The 22,928-nt window shown below is 33.9% G+C and overlaps 2 protein-coding genes and 1 pseudogene across 3 annotated transcripts in view; 1 reads left to right on the top strand and 2 right to left on the bottom strand.

Annotated features, from left to right (window-relative positions):
* Positions 1-3,923: 3,923 nt before the first annotated feature.
* Positions 3,924-14,319, bottom strand: LOC146162693 (uncharacterized; annotated as a pseudogene). Its single transcript, XR_014494640.1, has 6 exons — positions 14,079-14,319; positions 12,828-13,040; positions 11,470-11,641; positions 9,633-9,804; positions 8,044-8,296; positions 3,924-6,588 (listed from the first exon to the last, which is right to left on the bottom strand). The product of XR_014494640.1 is annotated as an uncharacterized LOC146162693 (transcript).
* Positions 14,320-15,654: 1,335 nt separating this feature from the next.
* Positions 15,655-16,970, top strand: LOC146162692 (uncharacterized). The gene is made up of 4 exons (XM_083385733.1): positions 15,655-15,867; positions 16,064-16,101; positions 16,176-16,433; positions 16,732-16,970. The coding sequence occupies exons 1-4, from the start codon at positions 15,737-15,739 to the stop codon at positions 16,914-16,916; spliced, it is 612 nt and encodes a 203-aa protein (XP_083241859.1). The 5' UTR covers positions 15,655-15,736; the 3' UTR covers positions 16,917-16,970.
* Positions 16,971-18,371: 1,401 nt separating this feature from the next.
* The window catches only part of LOC146162688 (uncharacterized), a 60,278-nt gene continuing 55,721 nt past the window's right edge, over positions 18,372-22,928 (bottom strand). Inside the window, 7 exon segments of the mRNA XM_083383486.1 lie at positions 18,372-18,476; positions 18,689-18,723; positions 18,726-18,774; positions 19,178-19,252; positions 19,686-19,817; positions 20,219-20,362; positions 20,822-20,945. Coding sequence (XP_083239612.1) covers positions 18,372-18,476; positions 18,689-18,723; positions 18,726-18,774; positions 19,178-19,252; positions 19,686-19,817; positions 20,219-20,362; positions 20,822-20,945 — 664 coding nt within the window.

Raw genomic sequence — 22,928 nt, 5'->3', positions numbered from 1 at the left:
CGTTTCACAATTCATTCTATTTGATACGTCTTACTGATTAGCGGCTTGAATCACCGCTCTGTTTATCGCTGTGTTTCTGAGATTTGTGAATATAGTCAAAAAGCAGTTATCTACTGAGTGGATTGTCTTTGCCTAGAGTACAAGAAGTTAAGGACAGGTATTCTAGCGGCCTGCTCCTTTGGAGTCGGATTAAGAACTTTTAAGTGACTTAGGCAGCCGTCGGCTCTCGTCTACAGATCCAGCAGCCTTCTTACACCTCCCTACGAACTCTCTACGCTAAAATTCAAATACAATTTTGCATAAAAAATGTATACCTGATATTACCAAAGCACGCAGAAAAAACTAAATAAAAGCAACAACTGCCGCCCAAGGTAGTTTGGTGTGTCATAAACTCACTAAACCAACAAAGCAATATGCTCAGTTTAAAAAGGATACTTGCTCTGTAAACATTGTGAATAAATTGACTGTTGCAATAAACAGTCTGAACACAGTTTAAATTAAGTGGTGAATATGTATCCGTAACATGCAAATTCCAAACACTAGTCAAAATTTGATAGCCTTGTCATTCTATGTTGATAAGCATTGGCTGAATGTAGAGTGCATGTCCCAAATCACATTTTATCTTAGTGTTTTTAATGTTAACATATAAACATAAGCATCTTAGTATTTTGTTTTAAGTATCAATATTCAATAAATTTATTTTTATCAACATATATACAAATAAATACAGCTATATATAAAAAAGAATGGACGAAATGACCTCGATAGCGCATCAGCAACTGTATTTGACTTGCCGCTGATGTGTTCAACATCGGTGGTAAACTAGGAAATATAGGAGAGTTGGCGTTGCTGACTCCGGGTGATGCAAAAGTGTTGCGTTAAGAGTGCATTCTTTGCTTTGTCGAAAGCTTCCTGAAGAACGCGAGTCCAAATGAGTGACCTCGGCTTGCTGGATAAAGAACCATACAGGGGCTTCATAATGTCTGCGACATTTGCAATAAACCTGTGAAAGAAGTTTATCATACCGCTAAACTCCTGTAAACCCTTGACGGTTTGTGGCACAGGAAAGTTTTTGCTTGCGTCAACTTTCGAAGGCAGAGGTTTGACTCCGTGCTGGTTAACGAAATGACCAAGGAACTCCAGTCTTTCTTTACCGAACTCGCACTTTTGCAGGTTCAGAACAAGACCGTGGTCTGAAAGCCGCTGAAAAAGCTGCGTTAAGTGTTGCATATGAGCAGCCTTGATTGGACTAGCAACTAGAATGTCATCGAGGTAAACATAAATAAAGTGCAAACCTTGACAAATCGAGTCCATCATCCTCTGAAAAGTTTGCGCAGCATTCTTCAACCCAAACGGAGTTCGAAGAAACTCGAAGAGACCAAATGGCGTGATGACAGCAGTCTTTGCGATGTCTGTTTCAGCAACTGGAACTTGACGATAGCCTCGTATTAAGTCTATTTTAGAAAATACGGTACAACCAGCCAGACGTGTACAATACGTTTCCTTTCAATATCGACTAACAAGCGGTTAGCGCGAAGAAAGTCTGCACCGAGCAGTGGGCGTGAAACGTCTGCCAACACAAACCTCCATTTAAAAACTCCAGCCGGGATGTGGAGTGTAACCATTTTGTAACCGTAAGTGGCGGTTAAACTACCATTTGCAACCTTAAGAACGGAACCCTTCGGGTTTGTGCGTCGTTCGAGACCGGTAGGTGGAAGGGCACTTACTTGAGCTCCAGTGTCCACTAAAAAGTTACGACCAGAAACCCGGTCCCAAAGAAAAAATAGACTGAAAGTATTGCCGGCTGTCTTCGCTATCACAGGCAGCCGGCCTTGTCGTTTCCCTGAAAAGAACATGGTGGGCTGCATTGACGTGCGTCTGCTCCAAAGCGTCTATGGTAGAAACATATACCAGTAGTTTTATCGCTGCTATTGCGAAAATGCTTACCGCGTTGTACCTTGCTTACAGCAAACTCGTTGTTGCTACTGCGAGAAAGCAATAAAATGTCTGCCTAAATTAAGGTGGATATTCCGTAATCCACTCTAGGGTCATTCCATCAGTTTGCTGCCTGATCAGTTTCGAAATTTGGTGCTGCGCATACTCGGGTAGTTTTACCTGGTCTTACTCGAGTCCCGAGTCCGACTCAGCAGCCCTGCTGTGATCTGACATCTAGTTTACGTATATTTTTTCAAATATACTTCGATGCTTTTAAGCCGATACCTAGAAGTGTTAACTATCAGTTTTGCGTTTTGTTGGTTTCTCAGTCGCATAAAAACACATGTGCTTACACTTTTAATGTAGAACAGTGGTTCTCAACCTTTTTAGCTTACGGACCGGTAAAATTTCAAAACAAATTTTGCGCACCGGTGGAATTTCAAAAATTAAAATCAACCAAAAATGTAATAACGACAAAAGTATGCAACTTAAAAGAAAATAACGAAAACTTCTATGTAATGAGAAATTTGCTGCTGTCTTTTTGATATCATACGTGTTTTACGTGGTTCTATTGAAGTTTTTCACGTACAACTGGTCTTAAAGTTTAGGATTTAAACGAGTTGTAGCCTACTTTTAAATAGTTGTGCACAACACTTGCAGCATTGGGAAGTAAGATGAAGTCCAAAGTAGACCGTTAACTCTATGTTACGTCACAATGCTGCAAATTTTGGAACTGGTTGAGTTCTAAATTTGATGGACAAGCCGCCTTCAACATCTTGCTCTTTGCAATTGAGATATAAATTTGTAATATATTTGGCGGACCGGCATTAAAGTTGACGCAAACTGGCGGTTGAGAACCACTGATGTAGAATGCCCTGCTTTAACGTAGTAAACGTTACGCCAAATTTGGGACATTGTGACGTAATACGAACGGTTACTGCGAATAGTAAGTAATAATTTTTAGTTTTAAATTTTAAAACACAATAAAATAATACACTGTATAAATCCATAAACTTGGCAGAAGCTGTAAGTACAAAAAAAATCTGAATTTTTAAATTCTTTAATCACTAAAAATTTTTTCATCAATTCCCACAACACTTTTTGTGATTTCATGTAAAACAACAAACAAACCAGACTTGTAAGGGATGTTTTTTCCCCTAAAAACAGAGATTTTGAATTGTTGACATACTATCAATATGAACTGCTCTGGGCTAATTGATGAGAAATAATTTTGTTCCAATACGGTTTATTAATATTTTCTGAATTTAATACAACCTAATATTTCTTAAACTATAAAGCACACACAAACATTAATTATTTCAGCCAGACTTGAAGTGTTATGGATATACAGTTGTTTTATGGCAACTTGAAAATTTAGATGCCGGCAACGCATTTACCATAAAGGGAAGAGATCATTTAAATTACATTGTTTAATAAAATTATGATTATAATTTATATTGCGCTGGGTTTCAAGCCCATTCATGATTGCATGACTTTGGAGGTTCTAAAATAAATAAATAGAAAAGATATCTGACTACTTGTTTGAGTGAAACTTATTATAAACAATTCAATTTAATGCAAAGACTGTATCTGTTTATTCAACATCATCTGTAATTTAACAGCAGCCAATATATTTGGTGTTTCTTTAACCAGTCACATCTCATCTTCATTTTTTTAAATTTTGTTGTTCTTTTCAACTGCGCTCACAATTTAAACAAATTGAACTAAACAAACGTTTTTTGACTGCTTTTGTTTACATCAGTACCTTGAAAATTGAAAAGTTTTACTAATTTTATTGCAAGCCAGTATATTAGACATAAACAAGAAATTAACCTTAAGTATTGCATTTATCAACAGGGGGATACTGACCACCATCTTATTTAACTCCATTATATCGAAACTAAACAAACTGCCACTATATTTTAACATGCATATTGTAAGACTGTCAGATTTATTGTACACCCAAAAACTTGAGCATTACTGCGCATTCAACGAATATAGCTCATATCACATCATGTCTCACATATACAGAGTTTAAATATTTGATTCTAGTTGTACGGTTCTCACAGTAGAAGATGAAGTGCAAAAGTGACTAAGTCAGAGTTTAACAAACAAACATGCTGTCATATACACAGACACTACAGTATTAATTTGGCACTGCTGGCATATTTTCTATAACAACAAATAAAAAATAATAGCAATCAATTAAATTTAAATTCTGAAATAAAGTTAAGTCATTTAATTGTAATGTAAAAACAATCCACACTTTTACAATATTTTGCTTTTAGAAAGATGCACCTAAAACTGATGAGGAAAAACATACAAGGTAACATAAAAATAAAGAAAGATGCACAATAAAAAAGTGAACGATTAACAAGATACAGTTAATTAGGCATATTCTGTTGCTGCGTAATAAACCCTTCTTCTATTGATTAATTTAGTGGAAATCATCCTAGCACTGTTGAAATAGCAATGCATATCATTTTAAAAGGGTTACAACTTACAACATAATAATTAATGGCTTAAAATATGTATCGTCTGTGTAGCTAGTGCACGGTAATTATATGTTTGGGAGACCAAAACATATCTTGTTTTTGCCGTTATTATCTATGCTAAAAAATTATTTTCGGGACATGACATATCTTGTTTTTGCCGTTAAATGTTTTAGACCGATTTTGTCCGAAGCTTTATAGAAAAAGTATACATCGAAGAATTCTCAAACAACCTAACATTGAGTGGTATTAGGTGTACAAGAGGTTTATTAGTCTGCACCCCTAGGTGCCTTGGATTTAGGAAAAAAATCTAAAATATTGTGACGTAATCGTTTAAACGCTCCGTGGCTATGGACTCCCATCTAGCGGTTGAAAAACTTCAATGCAATGAATTCGGTAATATTGGCTTGATTTGTTCAGTTCGACGACGAAGCAACTAGACGCATGCTGCGCTTTATTTACCCGAGGTGCGACTTTCATTGTGCGCAATGACTCGTCTTAGTAATTCATAGGTAAAAGTATAGTATACCATAGGCGTTAAACAACCTTAACAGAGTAATTATATTTGCGTTTTAAACATGTTAGCTGTCCAGAATTTAATAATACGGCCGTATGCACTATCTACATAAAATATATTTATCAAATATTTTTTTCGAATATTACCCAAACACCTCATCAAATTTTAATTATTGTCGCGGTGATACACGAAGAGGCAAGGCCATGTTTTAATGTTTCACCCATCGTATAACGCAGGGAAGCATTGCGAGAAGCTACATTTATATGGCGTTCGTGAACTGTGTCGGACAAATTGGACAATAAGCCACAACAACTCGAAAGTTCTCATGAAGGTAAAGTTTTTCGTAGGTAAGTGCCTATTTGTAAATGTCTCTGGGAAAGGGATTTTTGTTTTGAGGGGACCTTTGATTGGGAGACAAAAAAAAACAACCTATAAAGTGACGTCATCGTTTTAGTTCGCTGTCGCTATCGACTCCCATCTAGCGATTGAAAAACTACAATACCGATTTCGTATTCGCTTGCTTTGTTGAACTCGCGAAGCGACGAAGGCACCATGCTGCGAGTTTTATTGTCACTAGGGAAATAAGCGGCGTGTGCGACTTGCCTTTTAGAAAGAGGCTTCTCTTAGAAAAAAAACTTAGTGCTCCTATAACATAACATATTTTACCGCGGAAAATTTAAACGCGAATTTGGAGGCAGTGTACGCCTCTCTGTTCGCACCTGTTGTACATGTTGTTCCAACCAAACATATCAACACCAGGCCTACACAACTTAAAATTGTACAAGAGAAAAAAAATGCTAATGTTGAATGCATTTTTTTTAAGTCTTAAATACTACGTTTGTTTGGTTTAAATTGGCAAACTTTTCTATTTGAAAGGTGGCATATTTGGCACATAAAAGAGCTTTGCATATTGTTGAAACAACAGATTTAAAGATTCTGTTTTAACAGTGACTGCTCGTTTAAAGAGAATGATTATATTTGCTTTTAAATATGTTAGCTGTCCAAATTTTAATAACATTGCCGTACGCAATATATCTACGTAAATTCTATTTATTAAATATATGTTTCTATCATTTCCCAAAACCTTGTCGAATTTGAACCCCTTTTGCATCTAAGCCATAAGTTAAGTGGGGAAATTTTATTTATAAATAAAATCAATTAAATTAAAATCAACTTAAGTAAAATAAAACAAAATAAACACCAAGCCCTGAAAATATATCCCTGGACAAAATATAGAACAACAGTACCCCGTCTTGTTATATGGACCGAAAATTTATTTTCGGGACATATCTTGTTTTTGCCGTTATTCTTTTTTGGTTGTTATGGTTTGCTATGGTATGTTTTTGTCCACAGCTTTATAGAAAAAGTAGACAACGTGCACGGTGTTCGCCAGTCCAGGTCATTTTACTTACAGATACATTTTAAAAATTTGCACAAAACTCTTTTTTTTAATTTTAAAGAATTTGCACAAAACATTATATACTTACAAAAACTAAAACCTGAAACACAAATGGTAGGTCCTCTGCTGCGAAGTTTCAATTCAACCTCGTGTCAGACTGCTACAGTTTTGATACAGTGACGATTTAAAATGTGGTAGGTTTTTCTGTCCCACCCTGTACATGTAGTCTCCCTTGATAGAAATGCCTGTAAAACATATGTCGTTAAATTTATATTAAATGTGTTTAAATATATGTATTAAAGCCCATGGAAAACAATATCACGAAATCGCGACTGCTGTACACAGTTACATGCAAAGAGTAGGGCAGGGATGAGGCCGATAATACCGAGTGGCAGCTACTCGTCCGATTCTAGGCTTGTATCGGTGCCGATCCGATACCAAATTAATAAAAAAATTTTAGCAATTATTCGTGATCCGACGCAGTGATTCTACCTTTCAGGTAAATTTGTCAAAAAGTAGGAGGTTATGTAGAGTTTGGAAGTTATTTTCCTATTTCCCTACTAATTTGCCCAATTTGACGTCACTATACACATGACCGGCGTTAACTGAGGCGTGACCTAGCACCGAATTGTCTGCTTGCAGCGTTTCCCATTGGATTCTACTCGATGTTATTGTGTTTAACACGTCTTATTGACTAGCAGCTTGAATCCACGCGTTACGTTATCTTGTGTACTGAAATTTGTGAATATATACTCAACAAGCAATATCAACTGAGTGGAGTGACTCTGTCTAGAGTTCAAGAAGTTAAGGAAAGGTATTCGAGCGGCCTGCTCCTTTGGAGTCAGATACAAGGACGTGTAAGCGACTTGGACAGTCGTCGGCTTCCGCCTTAAGAGTCAGCGCCTCCTTACACGTAACTACAGCCCTCTCATCGCTAAAGTTGATAACCGGTGGTTTCTAAACTTAATGCTGAAGCAAATTGTTGCCTAATTACCTGAAAATTTACCTTTTAACCTATCAATTTCACCGACTTTGTTTGTTTGGGCATTTGGGCACAGTAATGGCATTTTGGCATTGGCACCATTTCGTATTAGATCAAATCGCGAAACTGTTTGCCCAAAATATATGATATTGGTATCGGAATAAAATGTCAAGTAGCTGACATCACTAGGCGTGGTGCCCGAAATACTTAATTCCCGCCTATCTCTTGGCTCCGTAAGTTATATACTATCTATCTTGTTATCCATATATTTTTAATCTTATTTTTCATGTTTAGCATAAATCTCTTTCTTTATTTGTAGCATAACTATAACTGTATACTATTATTTTGTAACGCCTCTAAGCGCAATGTAAAACAATTGATATGATAGCAAATGTGATTAAACATGAAGGAGGGACGCCTATTTTATAGTTTGCACCCGGGCAAGTTTATGGCAATGGTCTTTATTCTGTGTTGTGTCATAAAAATCATCTATTAAAAAAAAGGACTCTGTTAACCAGAAACCGCTGTGTGACTTTGTAGACATGATTAGAGGTGGACTTTAAAAAAATTATCAACAGATGTACCAAGTTACCAATCTTTTTCAATTGGCACGACTACCTGTGGACTCTGTTACCCAGAAACCATTGTGCGCACATTTGTACACACCACTAGAAGTGAAATTAAAAAAAAATAATTATTGTCAGCTGTACGAAATTACCAATATATTCCCATTGACACGACTACTTGTGGACTTTGCCGACCAGAAATTGCTTGATAGTCTTCCCGACTTGTTCGGGCGAGTCATCCTGCAAGAAGTGGAGTCCAGCCACCTCGGCGCTCCCAAGGTTCGGCCAGCTTCGGATCTGATCCTTGATGAAGGAGGAGAAGAATCCCGGATCTGCTCCGATGTGGAGTTTGGGAAGATCGGAGGAGCGAGGCATCCAGCGGTTGTAGTCGTCAGTCAGCTGGACCTTGAATTGTGGGAAATACGAAGACTTGGATAACGAGATAATTCAAAGGTACACTATACACAGTATACAGCACGGATCTGTAATGTGGCTTGATAATGAATGTCAAGGTGAGATAGAAGTATATCGGCATTATCTTAAAAAAGCGTGAAATTTAACGACTTATACAACGAGATAATTCTAAGGCACTACTCCGCATCTTGTGTGCCGCGACGCTCCCGGTGCGTTCCCGGTGTTACTTGCGTTTTTTTAATGTATTAGGTGACCATGGCCCCTCCCCAACATGTATTTTTTGCTTACGTTAACTACGCGAATGAAACTTTATTTAGCGCTTCGCGCGAATCTAAATTATGTTTATAGAATGTCTAAGCCTATTTTCGTTAAATCACTTTAACCCAACGACGCCGTGCGTCAAACCGCACCTGAGAAAATGAAGGTCTCGGCAACTTAAACAATATAAAGGTTTTTTTTAAAACATCTTAGTTATGTAGCTTTTGCATTAAAAGTAACACCTCCCCAACCTAGATTGTTTATGACGTAACGTTTAAGTTACTTTGTGACGTCACTATTTCACGTAAGATTCAAATTCATCTCAAAAATTTCACGGTCCCCCAAAAACGAAAACCCTAGATTCGCGTCTGCGTATCAAAACGTATTTTTTTAGATGACGTTGATTTACTCAACCTATTTGGCTTTGTAACTATTGGATGTTTCAGTGTGGTTAAAAAGTAATTTATTTTAATGTACTAGGTGTTTGGTGGCTAAAAAAGGTGAAAAAACATTACCTTTGTAAAACTTGAAAAATATTACCGCGCTATCATCTGGTTTGATTGGAATCTGGCGTTTTATTGCATCAGGTGTTTAGTGACCAAAAAAGGACTAAAAAAAACTACCCCCTACGATCTGGTTTGGTTGAAATCTGGCGTTTTTATTGCATCAGTTGTTTGGTGATCAAAAAATGTTAAAAAAACAGCTTTCTAAAACCAAAAAAACTACACCATACCATCTGGTTTGATTGGAATCTCGCGTTTTAATGCTTTAGGGTGACTCAAAAAAAGTTTGCTGACTTAAAAAAGGTTGAAAAACATTAACTTTCTAAAACTTAAAAAAAACTACCGCCATACCATCTGGTTTGATTAAAATCTGGCGTTAATAATGAATTAGGTGTTTTGTGGCCAAAAAAGGTTGGAAATCACTGTGAAACTTTCTAAAACTTAAAAAGCTATCGCCATACCTTCTGGGTTGATTAGAATCTGGCGTTTTTAATGCATCGAGTGTTTGGTGACCAAAAAAAGGTTGAAAAAACAGCTTTAAAAAAACAAAAAAACTACCCCCTAACATCTGGTTTGATTGGAATCTGGCGAGGCCAGGTAAGAGTTGGTCTCCTGTCCTCTCCAGCATCTTTAAATGGCTCCAGGTAAACTTCCATCTCCTCGTCACTCAACTGACGCAGGATGCTGGCAGGAAGAATGTTCTGGACAAACAGTTCTTCTGGAGGAACATGTCGTCACCTGGAGTCAGTAAAGAGCGGTTTGAGTGTAAGGAAACAAACACAGGGCTGCCAAAAATTAGATCATTTCATTTTTCTAAATTAGATTAGAATTGGATGATGTTTGTTTACTCAAATTAGATTGGAATTAGAATTACCGAATTCTTGAAATCTAGAACTTAATTAAAATTTAAACTAGAATTACATTTAATTATTTACAATCAACTATATTTAAATTGCAATTCATTCTTATTATAATGCGAATGATAAATATTTCGGTGCTAATTTTTATATGTTTTAGCTATTCAGAATGTGAAAACCACTAACAAATTATTCTGACTGAATAGTAATAATTCAAATTATTTGTTTCGCATGAAAGACTAAAATGCCATTGGAAAAAGTAGCATTTTTGGTAAAATCCGAAAAGATTAGAACTAGAATTAGAGCACACAAGCAATTTACAACTTAGATAAGAATTAGAATTAGCCGCATTTTGCTAATATTCATTAAATTAGAAAACTAGAATTATCTAGTTGTCCAAGTCTGGCTGCTACACACTTTAAAGAAAATAAAACTTTAAAACACTTTGAAAATGTATAGATTTTCAACGGACCTGGATTACTGAATATATATTTAATATAACTTGAAAATATGGCAGCATAAAAGCCATGGTTAACACAATAACAAATAGTTTAAATTTTTGTTTTGCTCTGGGACTTTCTAAACAAATAACGTTAGAATTAAAAAAATTCAATGCTATTTAAAAACTTTTTGAAAACAAAGGGTTTTACAAATTTTTAATACACAAATTAATTCAAAGACTTTTACAGATTAAATAACTAGGCGGAAACCTTGCATAGAGACATAGTACTGATAATTTGTTCGAAAACATTTTACAATTTAGGTAATACTCAAACATTTACAATTGGGCATTCAGTTAAATGGTTTCAGTGATTCAATACTAAATTTTACCTGTTATTTGCATTTGGGTAAGTAAAAGGTAAAGATTTAATTGTCCAATTAGAGTAGTGGTCCTCATACAAGTATGGGTATTTTTTACAACTTGGCCAAGTGGGGTGTGTATTCAAAGTATACCAATTAGAAGTTTATTTAAGTGGCCTTTAGTTAGTTTTATTAATCTGCCATAAACAACGCACCACCTCTTATTAAAATAAGTCAGGAAATGCTGTTGAGCGTGGTAGGCTACATTCCGTGATGAAGGTTTCCTGGATATTTAGATGAAATGTTGGAAAAAACAAATAAATGCCAGAAGAAAATGTTTTTAGTCTAAATTGCTTTAATTGGTAACTGAGAAGTGAGCACTTGGCCTGTATTTGTGCGATACTTGTTACTAAATAGGGTGATTTTTTAAGAGATTGGCATAAACCTGAAAGAAAATACTGATTCATGTAATTGGGTGATCAGTAAAACATTAAAAACAAGTAACTGGCAAAGCGAAGACACTAATGTATGTAGTACTTTATATACAAAAAGTATTGATAAAATCAATGTATTTTCATTAGATGAAATTAGGGGTTAAAAATAAATCACCCTACTTATAAATGTAAATCAAAATTCCATTCCAAATAAACCCAAACATGACAGACAAATAAGTCCCGTTCTTAATTAACCTCAACCCAGGGTGTGACCAAATAATTTAAAACTAAATGCAAAAAGAGTAACATACCAGCAGGCGATCGCATCGCTTGAAAAATCTTGCGTCCAGCTTCGGGGAATTGTTCCCAGGTCATGGGTGTGACGAGGGCTTCCATGAAAGTGATGGAACTCACCCTGTTACGATGCATGTTGGCCCAGTGGAAACCCAGTGCAGAGCCCCAATCGTGGATCACAAGGTCAACCTGGGAAAATAATGAATCCCATGTATAGAAGTAACTGGAAGGTACATATACACAGTGTGTATTCTGCCATCAAGCCTTTCTGGAGCTTTAATGGCCATTGATAAATGATAAAGCACACATTATATCTGGGTTGCTTTTATGTAAATAATGATTAGCGGTACATTGCATCAAGTATACCAAAACAAGGTAAGTCAAAAAGGACCCTATGACAGTGATATATTACAAACCCTTTAAAGCATACTAGGCTAGAATTCCTTTGGTTAAGAAGTCTGTGTTTGCATTGCTGCTATACCTCCTTAATGCCTGTCTCCTGAAGATTCATTAAGCTCAACTGTATGACAGCCTACTCCAAAATACAGGAAATGAATGTAAAGTGAGACATGTTATAAATCCGTCTAATATGGTTGTATGTATGAACAGGATACAGCAGGCAACGGTGCTATGGTTGTTTCTCAATCAGCTCCCACTGAGCCTGTGTAGCTTAGTTGGTAGAGTAAAAGTCCTGATATGACCGTAGGTCGTGAGTTCAAACCTCACCAAAGGCAAGTTGTTTTTCTAGCCTGACTTGCTTGCACGTAATTCCAGATTGGGCCGACTGATAATAGTATGCCTTACCAAAGGCATCTGCTGTTCCATTTGGAAGTATGTATCATTTTGAACATTTTAAACAACTTTTATTTTTAACTTCATGATGTTGACTTCTATATTTATAGAAATGTTACTCACTTCCATACGCGCTTTGATACTCCTACTGCATTAAAGTAATACCTCCGAATATTATGCTTTAAAGTTCAACCTACATTTAACACAATAGTGTCTACAGAAAATGAAAGACGGTGAACTTTGCAAAACACAGTTTATTGCTCCTAGAGTATAATATTATGATTACAATTAGGGTTCATTGTTAAACGACAAGTTGTATTCTAATCTTGACCTTTTTATTCCTTTCAATCCTACTTTGACCTAAAAAGGCACGACTACAAGTGCGAAAGCTTGGTAACACCACAAAACAATTTGTAATTTTTTTACAATTCCAAGGTAATCTACATTATTACAAAAAAGTTTTTTAAGTGTAGACATAAACTTTTGCACAGTGGTTAACACTCAAATCATAAACATTTTATTTCAACCAATATGTAGAGTAGACGCATCAATTTAAAATGAATATTAACAATCAAAAACCTACTTTTTTTGGTAAGTTTACGGAGTCCATCCACTTCTCAAGGTACTTGTAGTGATCCTGGAAGGTGTACATGGATCCAGGAATCTTGGAAGATCTTCCCATTCCAACCAGGTACGGAGCCCAGCATCTTCCGACACTCTCAACATGGGGAATCACATTCCTCCATAAATATGAAGATGTTGGGTTGCCATGGAGAAAAACGGTTGCTTTGTTTGCCTTAGAAACACGTAAAAACAAAAGAAAGTGGGATGATTAATAAATGGCTGATTAAAAACTTTTAATTTAGGAAATGAATCATTGATGTATTTTTATATTAGCACATCAAACTTCTGTTTAATGAAGTGAAGAACACAGAATAATTAGTAGTATGTAATTTAATGGTTCGCTGCAAAAAATGCAGAATTTTATAAATCTACAATTTAAGTCAATCTCTTCACTAAAGTGTTCTTAAGTTACTGTTTTTTAATAACAAGGCAACTGAACTTTTTTTCTTTTGGGAGGGGGGACATGAACTGATATAATTCGTAGGTGAAACAGATGTGTTTTTAAAAGTTTTTGAGTTACATTATTCTTAACTTTGTATAAGTGTTTACTATTTGCTTTGTGAAACATTGCTCCAAATAAATGACCCAGTTTAACATTGATATACTGATACAAATGACTTGACTTACACTAAACATATTATGGCAAAGACTTGGGACTCAAACTTGTTGTTTGCAAAGCAACATGGAATATCCTAAAGTTACCTTATACAAAAGAAGGTTTGATGACTTGTTTAAAACACCAAGACCATTGTTTGCTTTTATTCACGAGCCTATGGAAAGTGGTTCGCGTCAAATTAAACAGGATGGTATTAGTAATTGAGTTTAAAATAAAAACACGTTGAAAGGGTCATATGTCGGCGCTCTTTCACTATGTACGTAAAAATTATTAAAAGAAAACTTTCTTCAAATGCCGCATACCACAACACATATTGTTTGGGTTAGCGTTTGGTTGAGGGTGGGTCAAGTTATTATTATTAATAAACATAATATTACTTGAACCACCCTTACCCAAACGCCAACCCGCACCCTAACCCAAACAATATGCGTTGTGGTATGCGGTATTATTTTTTTTTTTTTGCATAACTTTTCACGTACAATAGTAAAAGAGCGCCCATATGTCAAACATATTAAACTCCACCATAACAATTAGTAGGTGTAAAACAATTTAAAACAAGGTCTAATAAATTGATTCTCTACATTGTCAACTTACCAGAGTCATAATATCTCTTTTGAGCATCAAAAACGTCGATTTTCTTGTGTTTGGAGAAAAAGGAAACCGTCCTTATGTGAGAATCGCATTTTACGTGATCCAATATGCGACGCATTCGCACAGCAGCCTTTGAAATTGCTACATTCATGTTTTCACGCTCCTTAATCTTGCAAAATGCAAGCTAGGTGTCGATTAATTAAATTATTAATTTATTCTGCAAAACGTTCTTATTTACATTTTCGAACCATTGTCATTTAGGTGAAATAAATTTTTGAAATTTTTTGGATTTTTTTTTAATTATTTTTCGCTGTTTACCACATAGTACCCATATTGTGAATTAAAAGATAAAACAAAATATAAATAAGTAGTTCGCTAACATAGAACTGGCAATTCATTTCTTTAACGTATTTACATTGATAAGCAACAAAATACAAATTTAATGACGTAAAAAGTAGTGCATATTCACTTAATTTTATTTTTTAAAGCTTAAGATTATTTATAGAAATACTGGATAATCAAGACCGAATTAAAATACTATCCCAACTGAGAAAGTTTATAAAAATCGCTATGTAGCTACTATACAACATACTAAATAAAATAACATTAGTATCTCACTCACCTGATTAACAAATTTACAGCGAAATGACTTTTTCGAAGCCTAATATTCGTCAAGAAAATGTTTACAGCGAAACGCTATGTAGCTACTACTATCTTGCTTTCTTCTTTATACGCGTAAATTGTCAACATTTTCTTGACGAATATTAGGCTTCGAAAAAGTCGTTTCGCTGTAAATTTCTTAATCAGGTGAGTGAGAGACCAATGTTATTTCTTTAGTGTGCTCTATAGTAGCTACATAGCGATTTTCATAAACTTTCTCAGTTCGGATAGTTTTCAAAATCGCTCTTGCTTTCTTCTTTATACGCGTAAATTGTCAACATTTTTTTGACGAATATTAGGCTTCGAAAAAGTCATTTCGCTGTAAATTTCTTAATCAGGTGAGTGAGAGACCAATGTTATTTTATTTATTGTGTTCTATAGTAACCTCATAACGATTTTTATAAACTTTCTCAGTTCGGATAGTTTTCAAAATCGCCCTTGATTTCTTGGCTACGCGTAAAATGTCAACATTTTTTTGACGAATATTAGGCTTCGAAAAAGTCATTTCGCTGTAAATTTCTTAATCAGGTGAGTGAGAGACCAATGTTATTTTATTTAGTAGGTTATATAGTAGCTACATAGCGATTTTTATAAACTTTCTCATTTGGGATAGTGTTTTAATTCGGTCTTGATTATCCAGTATTTCTTTAAATAATCTTAAGCTTTAAAAAATAAAATTAAGTGAATATGCACTACTTTTTACGTCATTAAATTTGTATTTTATTGCTTATCAATGTAAATACGTTAAAGAAATGAATTGCCAGTTCTATGTAAGCGAACTACTTATTTATATTTTGTTTTATCTTTTAATTCACAATATGGGTACTATGTGGTAAACAGCGAAAAATAATTAAAAAAAAAATCAAAAAAATTTTAAAAATTTATTTCGCCGAAATGACAATGGTGATTTTATTCTGTATCATATATTCGTCTTTACGTGATTGTCATAAAACTAAACGTTGACAAAAGATCATTATTCGCGTGTTATATCTCAATCCTAAATGGATATCTCAGTTAACGGCAGTCTTGCTGAAGAAAAAACCGTCAAAATAAAGGAAATAACCTTACGATATCGTTGGAGAGTGGCTCATTTGCTGCTAAACAAATCGTCCACCGCTTCAAGAAATGTCATGTGAGTTTGTTAAATATTATTACAGTGCACTTTCAACTTAACTGATTTCAGTGTGCAATAGGCCTACACTAATTGCTTTAAAAAAATATGCACCTGTCACAGAGTGCATACTGATGGTATATGTTTATTGTGACCAATACAAAAAATGACTGTATGTTTTTCCTAGGGACTGTAATTTTTTACATTATTTTTATAGGACTCAGTTTAAACTCTTATCGGAGCTTTTGAACCTTGGTGAGTACCAAACTGAATCCAACTGCAATTGTAATAAATAACTTAAAATTAATAATTCTTCACCCTACTTTTAGGAAATGAAAAGGCATCAACGCAATACTGTCAAAATTGTGGCTCTATATTTTTGTCGGAAAACTGTTCTGTAAAAATCAAGTCACGAAAGCCCCAAAATAAAAGGAAGCGTCAAAGAACGAAAAGGCATTTAACATTTGCTTCCCATTTGCAAGAGCGGTCTGTACTGAAGTTACATTGTAAAACTTGTAACTTTGTAAATGAACTTTTAGCTGCCAGTGCACAAGAATTGCCAACAACGCCTAAAACACCGAATTCCAGTAAGTGGCTTGGTAAATTTTGTTGAAGACTATTTACCAATTATAACACAGATAGCTTGATAATAAATTGCAAAGATCAACATCATCTTGATTAAGACGTTTTAATGTGAGCTTGTATCAGCTTAAGTTAATGATCTTCAAATAACACAGATACTTTTATATATTTTTGTGCATGCTGTACCCATATTTCAATGGTTTTATTCATTGTTCAAAAACTATAATAGCTGAAAATTTCAACTTCCCACCAATATTACTGATTTGTTTGTTTCGATTTTTTTTAAGTATGGTTTCTGTTTAGGCTTTTTCGAAACACCAAAGAAAACCTCAACTCCTGTTAGGCGGCTGAACCAGTCCTTGCCCATTTTGAGCAAAGCGCAACGAAAAATGAAGAATTCATCTTCGTCAAGGCTTTCTGCCATGTTGAATCAAAGTAGCAATTCCTCATTAAGCTCAAGTCTGACTGACTTTCTGTCTAACTTGTAACCTCTTTATTAGTGTTGTTTTTTGTACTTGTGTCAAAAATATAACATACCGAAACCCAAATTACCCATTTCTGACATTTGCAGTGGTCTTGGGCAGGGCTGTACGGTCGGAGTAACAGAGTCCGTTTCTTTGGTTGGATTCAGATAAGACCACATAAAACTACCCCAGTCCTTTAAAACTAATATAGCTGCCAATTGTAAATTGTTAAGGCGGAATAGCATAATGTGGATATTTTCCACGGTCCATGTGTTGTTAGTGATTGAATTAACAGCTCTATAAGTGAATTGCCTAATATCGACCTTATTTTATATTGGAATTGGGACTCAACAAAATCACACATTTAGCCAGAGTCGGACACGGGAGTTGGACTCTCTTAGGTCTTAACTAACAGTATATTTTTATGATTAACCAAAATATCATTCTATAATGTATCAAAAGTTAAAATATTTTACAGTTTTACTCTCATAATAGCTTTGTGTGTGTGCGGACAAATCATGAAACAAAAGTGCAGATTTTTATTACCAGCAAACTAAACTTCTGTCATAAAAATCTATAAAAGTAGAAAAAATAAAATTAGAAGAATGACGGTATAACAGTGTCATATATAGCTTCAACAAGTATAAAACTTTTCGGTGCATAAAAAAGCGATATTTACAGAAATATATTAGTACCGTTTCACAAGCAGCAAAATTCGATTGAACTCAAAAATTTAAGGTGAAATAGCGATTTTAGAAAAACGAATAAAGAAATTAAGGCCAATGCCTTTAGCAATCATTTTAAATATGCAGAGTTTTTACAAACAAACATACACTAGTGTGAAACAAAACAGTGATGTGTTGGAATCAGCAAAAAAACACCATAATACACTATTGAGGAAGTTGTGGTCACGGTTGAGAAGACTGCTTTGCGTCTCACTTCATGTACTGTGAAAACTGGAAAAAAAGGTTTTAATTGGGTATGAACAGTGCTTTGTAAATTCAATACAGCAGTCCATTTTTATCAAAAGTTATTGCTTTGGTGTTTTATGACCAGTTTATTAGACTTTATTCATAAGGGGAATGATTTAATTAAATTAAAAATATTTAATCCTCTATGTTTAAGTACCATAAAATAAATAGTATTGTACATATAACAAGGGTGAACATTGCTATCTAAAACACCTTCATACTTTTACTTTCTAAGTGCGATCAAAAATAAGCAAAATGTTGGTTTCATACAAATTACAACTAAGTACAAGCAAACATGCAACAGCAGCAAAAAATCCTACAACATGCAAATACACTCAAAATAGGGCCTCTGAGAGTTATATTTTACAGGATTTAACAAAATGTGAAATTAGATCAATGTAAATATCAATTTCTAAACCAAATTTTAAGATTGATAAAGGCACTTAACATGATAGATCTCAGAGGCCCTGGTTCTAACACAAAATATAATTCATGCCTGGTAAAATGATCATGACTTAAGGGAGTTTTCCAATCGCGAATCATCTAATTGAGTTGTGAGGTCCTGGACTTTTTCAGACCAATACGAGCTGCTCTCATGCAGATGCAACGACAACTAAAGCAATGTTCTCATTATCAGTTTGCTTTTAATTATTTTGGGTGCGGTCAAATTAAATCATTTTATTACTAGAACAATGTGTGATTTAAATTTGCAGTTTATTCTAGACTTAAGTTGACCTTTTAACTAAGGGTTTTTTGCATTGGTAATGTCAAAAAAAATGTATTTAGGATTTTATAGCAGTTTAAATGAAAATAAATTTGAGTTACCTCTCCAACTCGTCCAACCCAATATTCCTTATCGAGTCTGGGTTACGAAGTCCGTTGCGTGCATATTCCATGGCTGCTTTATTGTTCTAATTTTTAACATTGAATGCATAAAACTCTACTTGACTACAAAATTATACCTTATCACTTCTCTATTGCTCTTAGTGAAATGGACAAGCAGATTTCGCTTACATGTTTCAAAGTCTTTTAAGCAAGTAAACAATGTATGTATCAGAAAAATCATTGATGAAATTAGACTGATTACTTACACATAAATTTTAGTGAGGGTAACTTGGGGAAGCCGAAGAAACAATGATTTTTAATTAGTATTTTTTCTCCATGTAATTTACTATTGTTCTCCGTGCAATTTATGATTTCAAGCACTAAAACCGCAATTTTAAACCTTAATTAGACACCACAATCAGACAAAATTACAAACAAAACCATGCAATTCCATGCAGCAGTGCCACACTCCTAATAATATTGGATTACCCTGTCTCTGGAAGAATTTCCCGGCAGACTTCTTTCAAAGTTGCGATCCCTTGCTGGTGAAGAGAATGACCTTGCCTGTAAAAAAATACAAAAAGACTTAAAAAGCAAAGTTATAAAAAATAATTTTAAGTGTACTTTTGACAAAAACGTTAAAAAGTACAATTCAAATAACCTTTACTACTGATAAAACAATGAAAAAGGTAAGGACTTTAATTAATGAAGCTTGTAAGCTTATGTATCTAGTTTAATATTATTTGTAAAAAATGGGAGATTTTCACAAAGCATGTTTTCCTAATTAAAGTCAATGAATGAAAAACTTGTTGTTACAAAAAAGTACATCTTTTCTATTTTTAATGAACAAACAAAAAAAGTTAAGTGTTAATTTTAAGAATATATTATAAATGGTAGAATATTTGACAATCAATAGGTTTCAATTATCGCCCATATTTGACTTTAGGCATTTATTGTCAAAAGGTATAATCTTCACGAAAAAGATTCTCTAACTTACATCTAGTTGAGCCCTGAGACCCATTAAGGCCTGCTCCTTGGCTTCAAGCTGTAGCTCGAGACTTTTTCTTGTTGAGATTTCTTGTTCCACCAGAGAGCGCTGTCGGGAATTTTCTTTGCTCAAGTTATTCAACTGGAAATCATGATTATTTTTATTAGCTTTCAATAATTAAAAAAAAACATTGTTTTTTTATTAAAAAAAATACTTTTTGAAAAAATTTGTTCTAAATTGTTCTAAGAAAGCACCAGTGTAATTCATGGCAAAACTAAATCAATTATCAGCAGACTGTTTTGTTTATGTAGACTGGGGGCTACTTTAAAAACAGTGGCACACATCAATATAGTAACTGTATTACTTTTCACAGTTATTTGCCAAATTGGTGCTGCAATGACCTTTTACCAAGCTGCTATTTTAATGTTGAAAAGCTGGTTAATTACTTTATCCAATTTATAAACTTTTTATAATTTCTGGACTTTTCTTTTTATAAGTAAACATAGCCAAGATGAGTTGAAGACAGCAAAATAAAAATCAACCTGTTGGTTTAACTGTTGTATGCAGTCAACATTCTGCTTCAGTCTTCGATGTAAATCATCTAAAGACGCATTTTTATCTTGCAAAGTCGCTTCTTGCTCTTTTTCGGACTCAGAGAGGCGATTGCGAAGTTGTAAGATCAAGTTCTAAACAACGTAACATAAAAATGAAAAAGTTTAGGTTTAAAACAATAAAAACTTTATGTTTGATTAAATTTAATCACTATCTGTGTAATAGTACAACACAAACTTGACAATCTCTAAAAAATTATACAAAGTAAATTAACTTCATAATTTGTCTATATAATACAATATAAACCGGTCGTTTTGAACTGTTTTACACAATTCTGATTACCTTATTTATTTTTAGTAGATTTCATTTAAAAAAATGTAGTCAAAACTGTAGGTAACAGATAACAATTCTATACCCAGTCTTTCCGAAAAAAAAATGTTGTAGATAGTAACAGTAAGTAAATTAAATCTTTTGTATATCTACAACAAAACAGACCTAATAAGAATATCAAACCGCATACAGAAGTAGGTATCTTTATGAACGTTTGCGCTTAACTCTTAAATCATTTTCAAAAAAACAAACAAAAACCAGACCTGTTGTTCAGAAGAGTGCCTTTGCAGAGCTTTACTCCTGCCTGCCTCATCTTTCAGATCATCATGATTTTGTCGCAATTTATAAACATCTTCTTTCAACTGGTGATTATCAGCCAGTAGATTACTAAAAACAAATTAATTTCATGGTTAAGACAATGGTTTTAACCTTTTTTACCGTTTTACCTCGTGAAATATTTTCCCAATTTACCTCAGGTACACACAAGTATGACAAACAAGCTTAAAATAAAGTGAATAAAATAAAAAAAAAAAATTACTCCTAATGTATACACAAAGTCATATTGTTAAATTTAAACAAAAATTCCACGAAGGAGTTCCTTTAGCAACAATGTATAGTGTGTCCAGCAAAATTTAGCGTAATTATAAGTAATTGTTTAAGGTGTTTTGGTTAAGGCATACAAAATAAGTCTCTAAAGGGAAAAAAATAAATCAGACTTTAAATCATTTAAATGTTAGCACAAAAGACATTAGCCAAGGTAAAATTTGGTGATGAGAAATCAAAAGGATAAATATTGCACTGACAGTTTTAATAAGCTGTTGTATCAACATAAAATCGACAAGAATCCATATATATATGCATAAATACACATGAGACGTACAATAATATTTGTTGTTGCAGTTAAAACAACCAAGTCTGGGATGAATGTGAAATGGAAAGATTTCCTCAGTTTGTTTCAAATAGGAGCCATTGTGAAATTCAAACAACAAAGGCCATTGTCTGGCGTTTATCTAAACATAATGGACCAAGACAAAACCAACAGACTTTCATAAGAAAAAGTTTTGCCTCTACAAATACAGGTAGGTTTTCGAAGCTGTGTCATGATCGCAAAGCCTATGTGTGTATCGTTGGTATGTAGACTTGTTTTATAATGTTAGATTTCTCTTAAGTTTATTAGATTCTGCCTTAATTTTTTGTCAATTATATTAGCTTACAGTAGAATTATTTTATATTGTTAGATTTCTTGTAAATATTTATATTAGTTTTGTTTATAATGCTAGTAAATTAGTACATTTTATAATACGAAATAATATATATATAGCGCCAGGAATATTAAATTAAGTGTGTAAAACTCTTTTTTTATGAAACAAAAATTCTTACATAAATCAAGAGAAATAGAACATAAAACTGGTATTTAGGAAAAGAATATATATTATTTTTAAAGAAATTTTAGCATTAAGTTCAATATATTATTTTTAGGGAGTTCAACAAGCCTAAATGGAAACAATTCCAAGTTAGGTAATGATTAACAAGAGAGCGTTGCAAAGTGCTTATGATACAAGGTAATGAAATGGCCCCTAGTTAAGTGGCTCTTAGCATTCTGAATGGGTCCAGAATAAAAGAGAAATATGTCACAGGCCTCGGACGCCTATTTGATGTTTAGTTACACACTCTCTGTGAAAATCCACTCAGTTAGTAACTGGTCATGCTATAGGTTGGTTTAGGATTTTAGGTATTTTAGGTATTTTAGCTTGATTTTGAGTGAGATGATTTGTAAGTATGTAAAAACAGTTGGATGTTTTAGAATATGTATCAATTGGCTGTGTCAGTTTTAAGACATCTAAGCTAATATCATGTAAGTATACTCAACCATTGTTAAAATTGAATTAAGTTAAAAAAATGACCCAAAATGACAGAACAGGTTAATCTAAGCAAAAAACATAGGTATTGCATGTTTATGTAATTGTTGTAATTCTGTACAGTTCAAAAGATCAAACATTTAACTGTGGACACAATCGAACTTTCAAAACGCTGGTCATAAGTTGAATAGATAACAAAACAAAATTTTTTTTGCTATATTTAAGTTTCTAGTGGTGGTTAGTTAGTCTTAGCTGACAGGTAGCAAAATTAATGAATCTTTTTTTGAAAAAAGATCACACATAAAAAAATGATAAAAATAACAGGACAGCAATTTTGCCATAAATTATGCAGCTTAACCAAAAATTAGGTTTAATGCATATTTAACAATGCGAGAAGTCCATTTGAGACTAAGTTTCCTAAAATCCAGTAGGGTTGTTCGCCAAAAATTATAAAGGCAGGTTTGACTCATAAAAAAACTGAAAGTAATAACAGGACATCCAATTTTAACAC

This window comes from Ascidiella aspersa, chromosome 3, assembly GCF_963924565.1.
Source record: "Ascidiella aspersa chromosome 3, kaAscAspe10.2, whole genome shotgun sequence".
Taxonomy (NCBI): Eukaryota; Metazoa; Chordata; class Ascidiacea; order Phlebobranchia; family Ascidiidae; genus Ascidiella; species Ascidiella aspersa.
Note: the sequence above shows the minus strand (reverse complement) of the source record. Positions and strands in the feature narration are given on the sequence as shown.

Bases quoted from the DNA above. Each gene is read 5' to 3' on its own strand.
- LOC146162692 (XM_083385733.1), top strand. From the start codon at position 15,737: ATGGATATCTCAGTTAACGGCAGTCTTGCTGAAGAAAAAACCGTCAAA. The intron at 15,868-16,063 runs GTGAGTTTGTTA...TTATTTTTATAG, and splicing joins ACCGCTTCAAGAAATGTCAT to GACTCAGTTTAAACTCTTAT. The intron at 16,434-16,731 runs GTAAGTGGCTTG...GTTTCTGTTTAG, and splicing joins GCCTAAAACACCGAATTCCA to GCTTTTTCGAAACACCAAAG.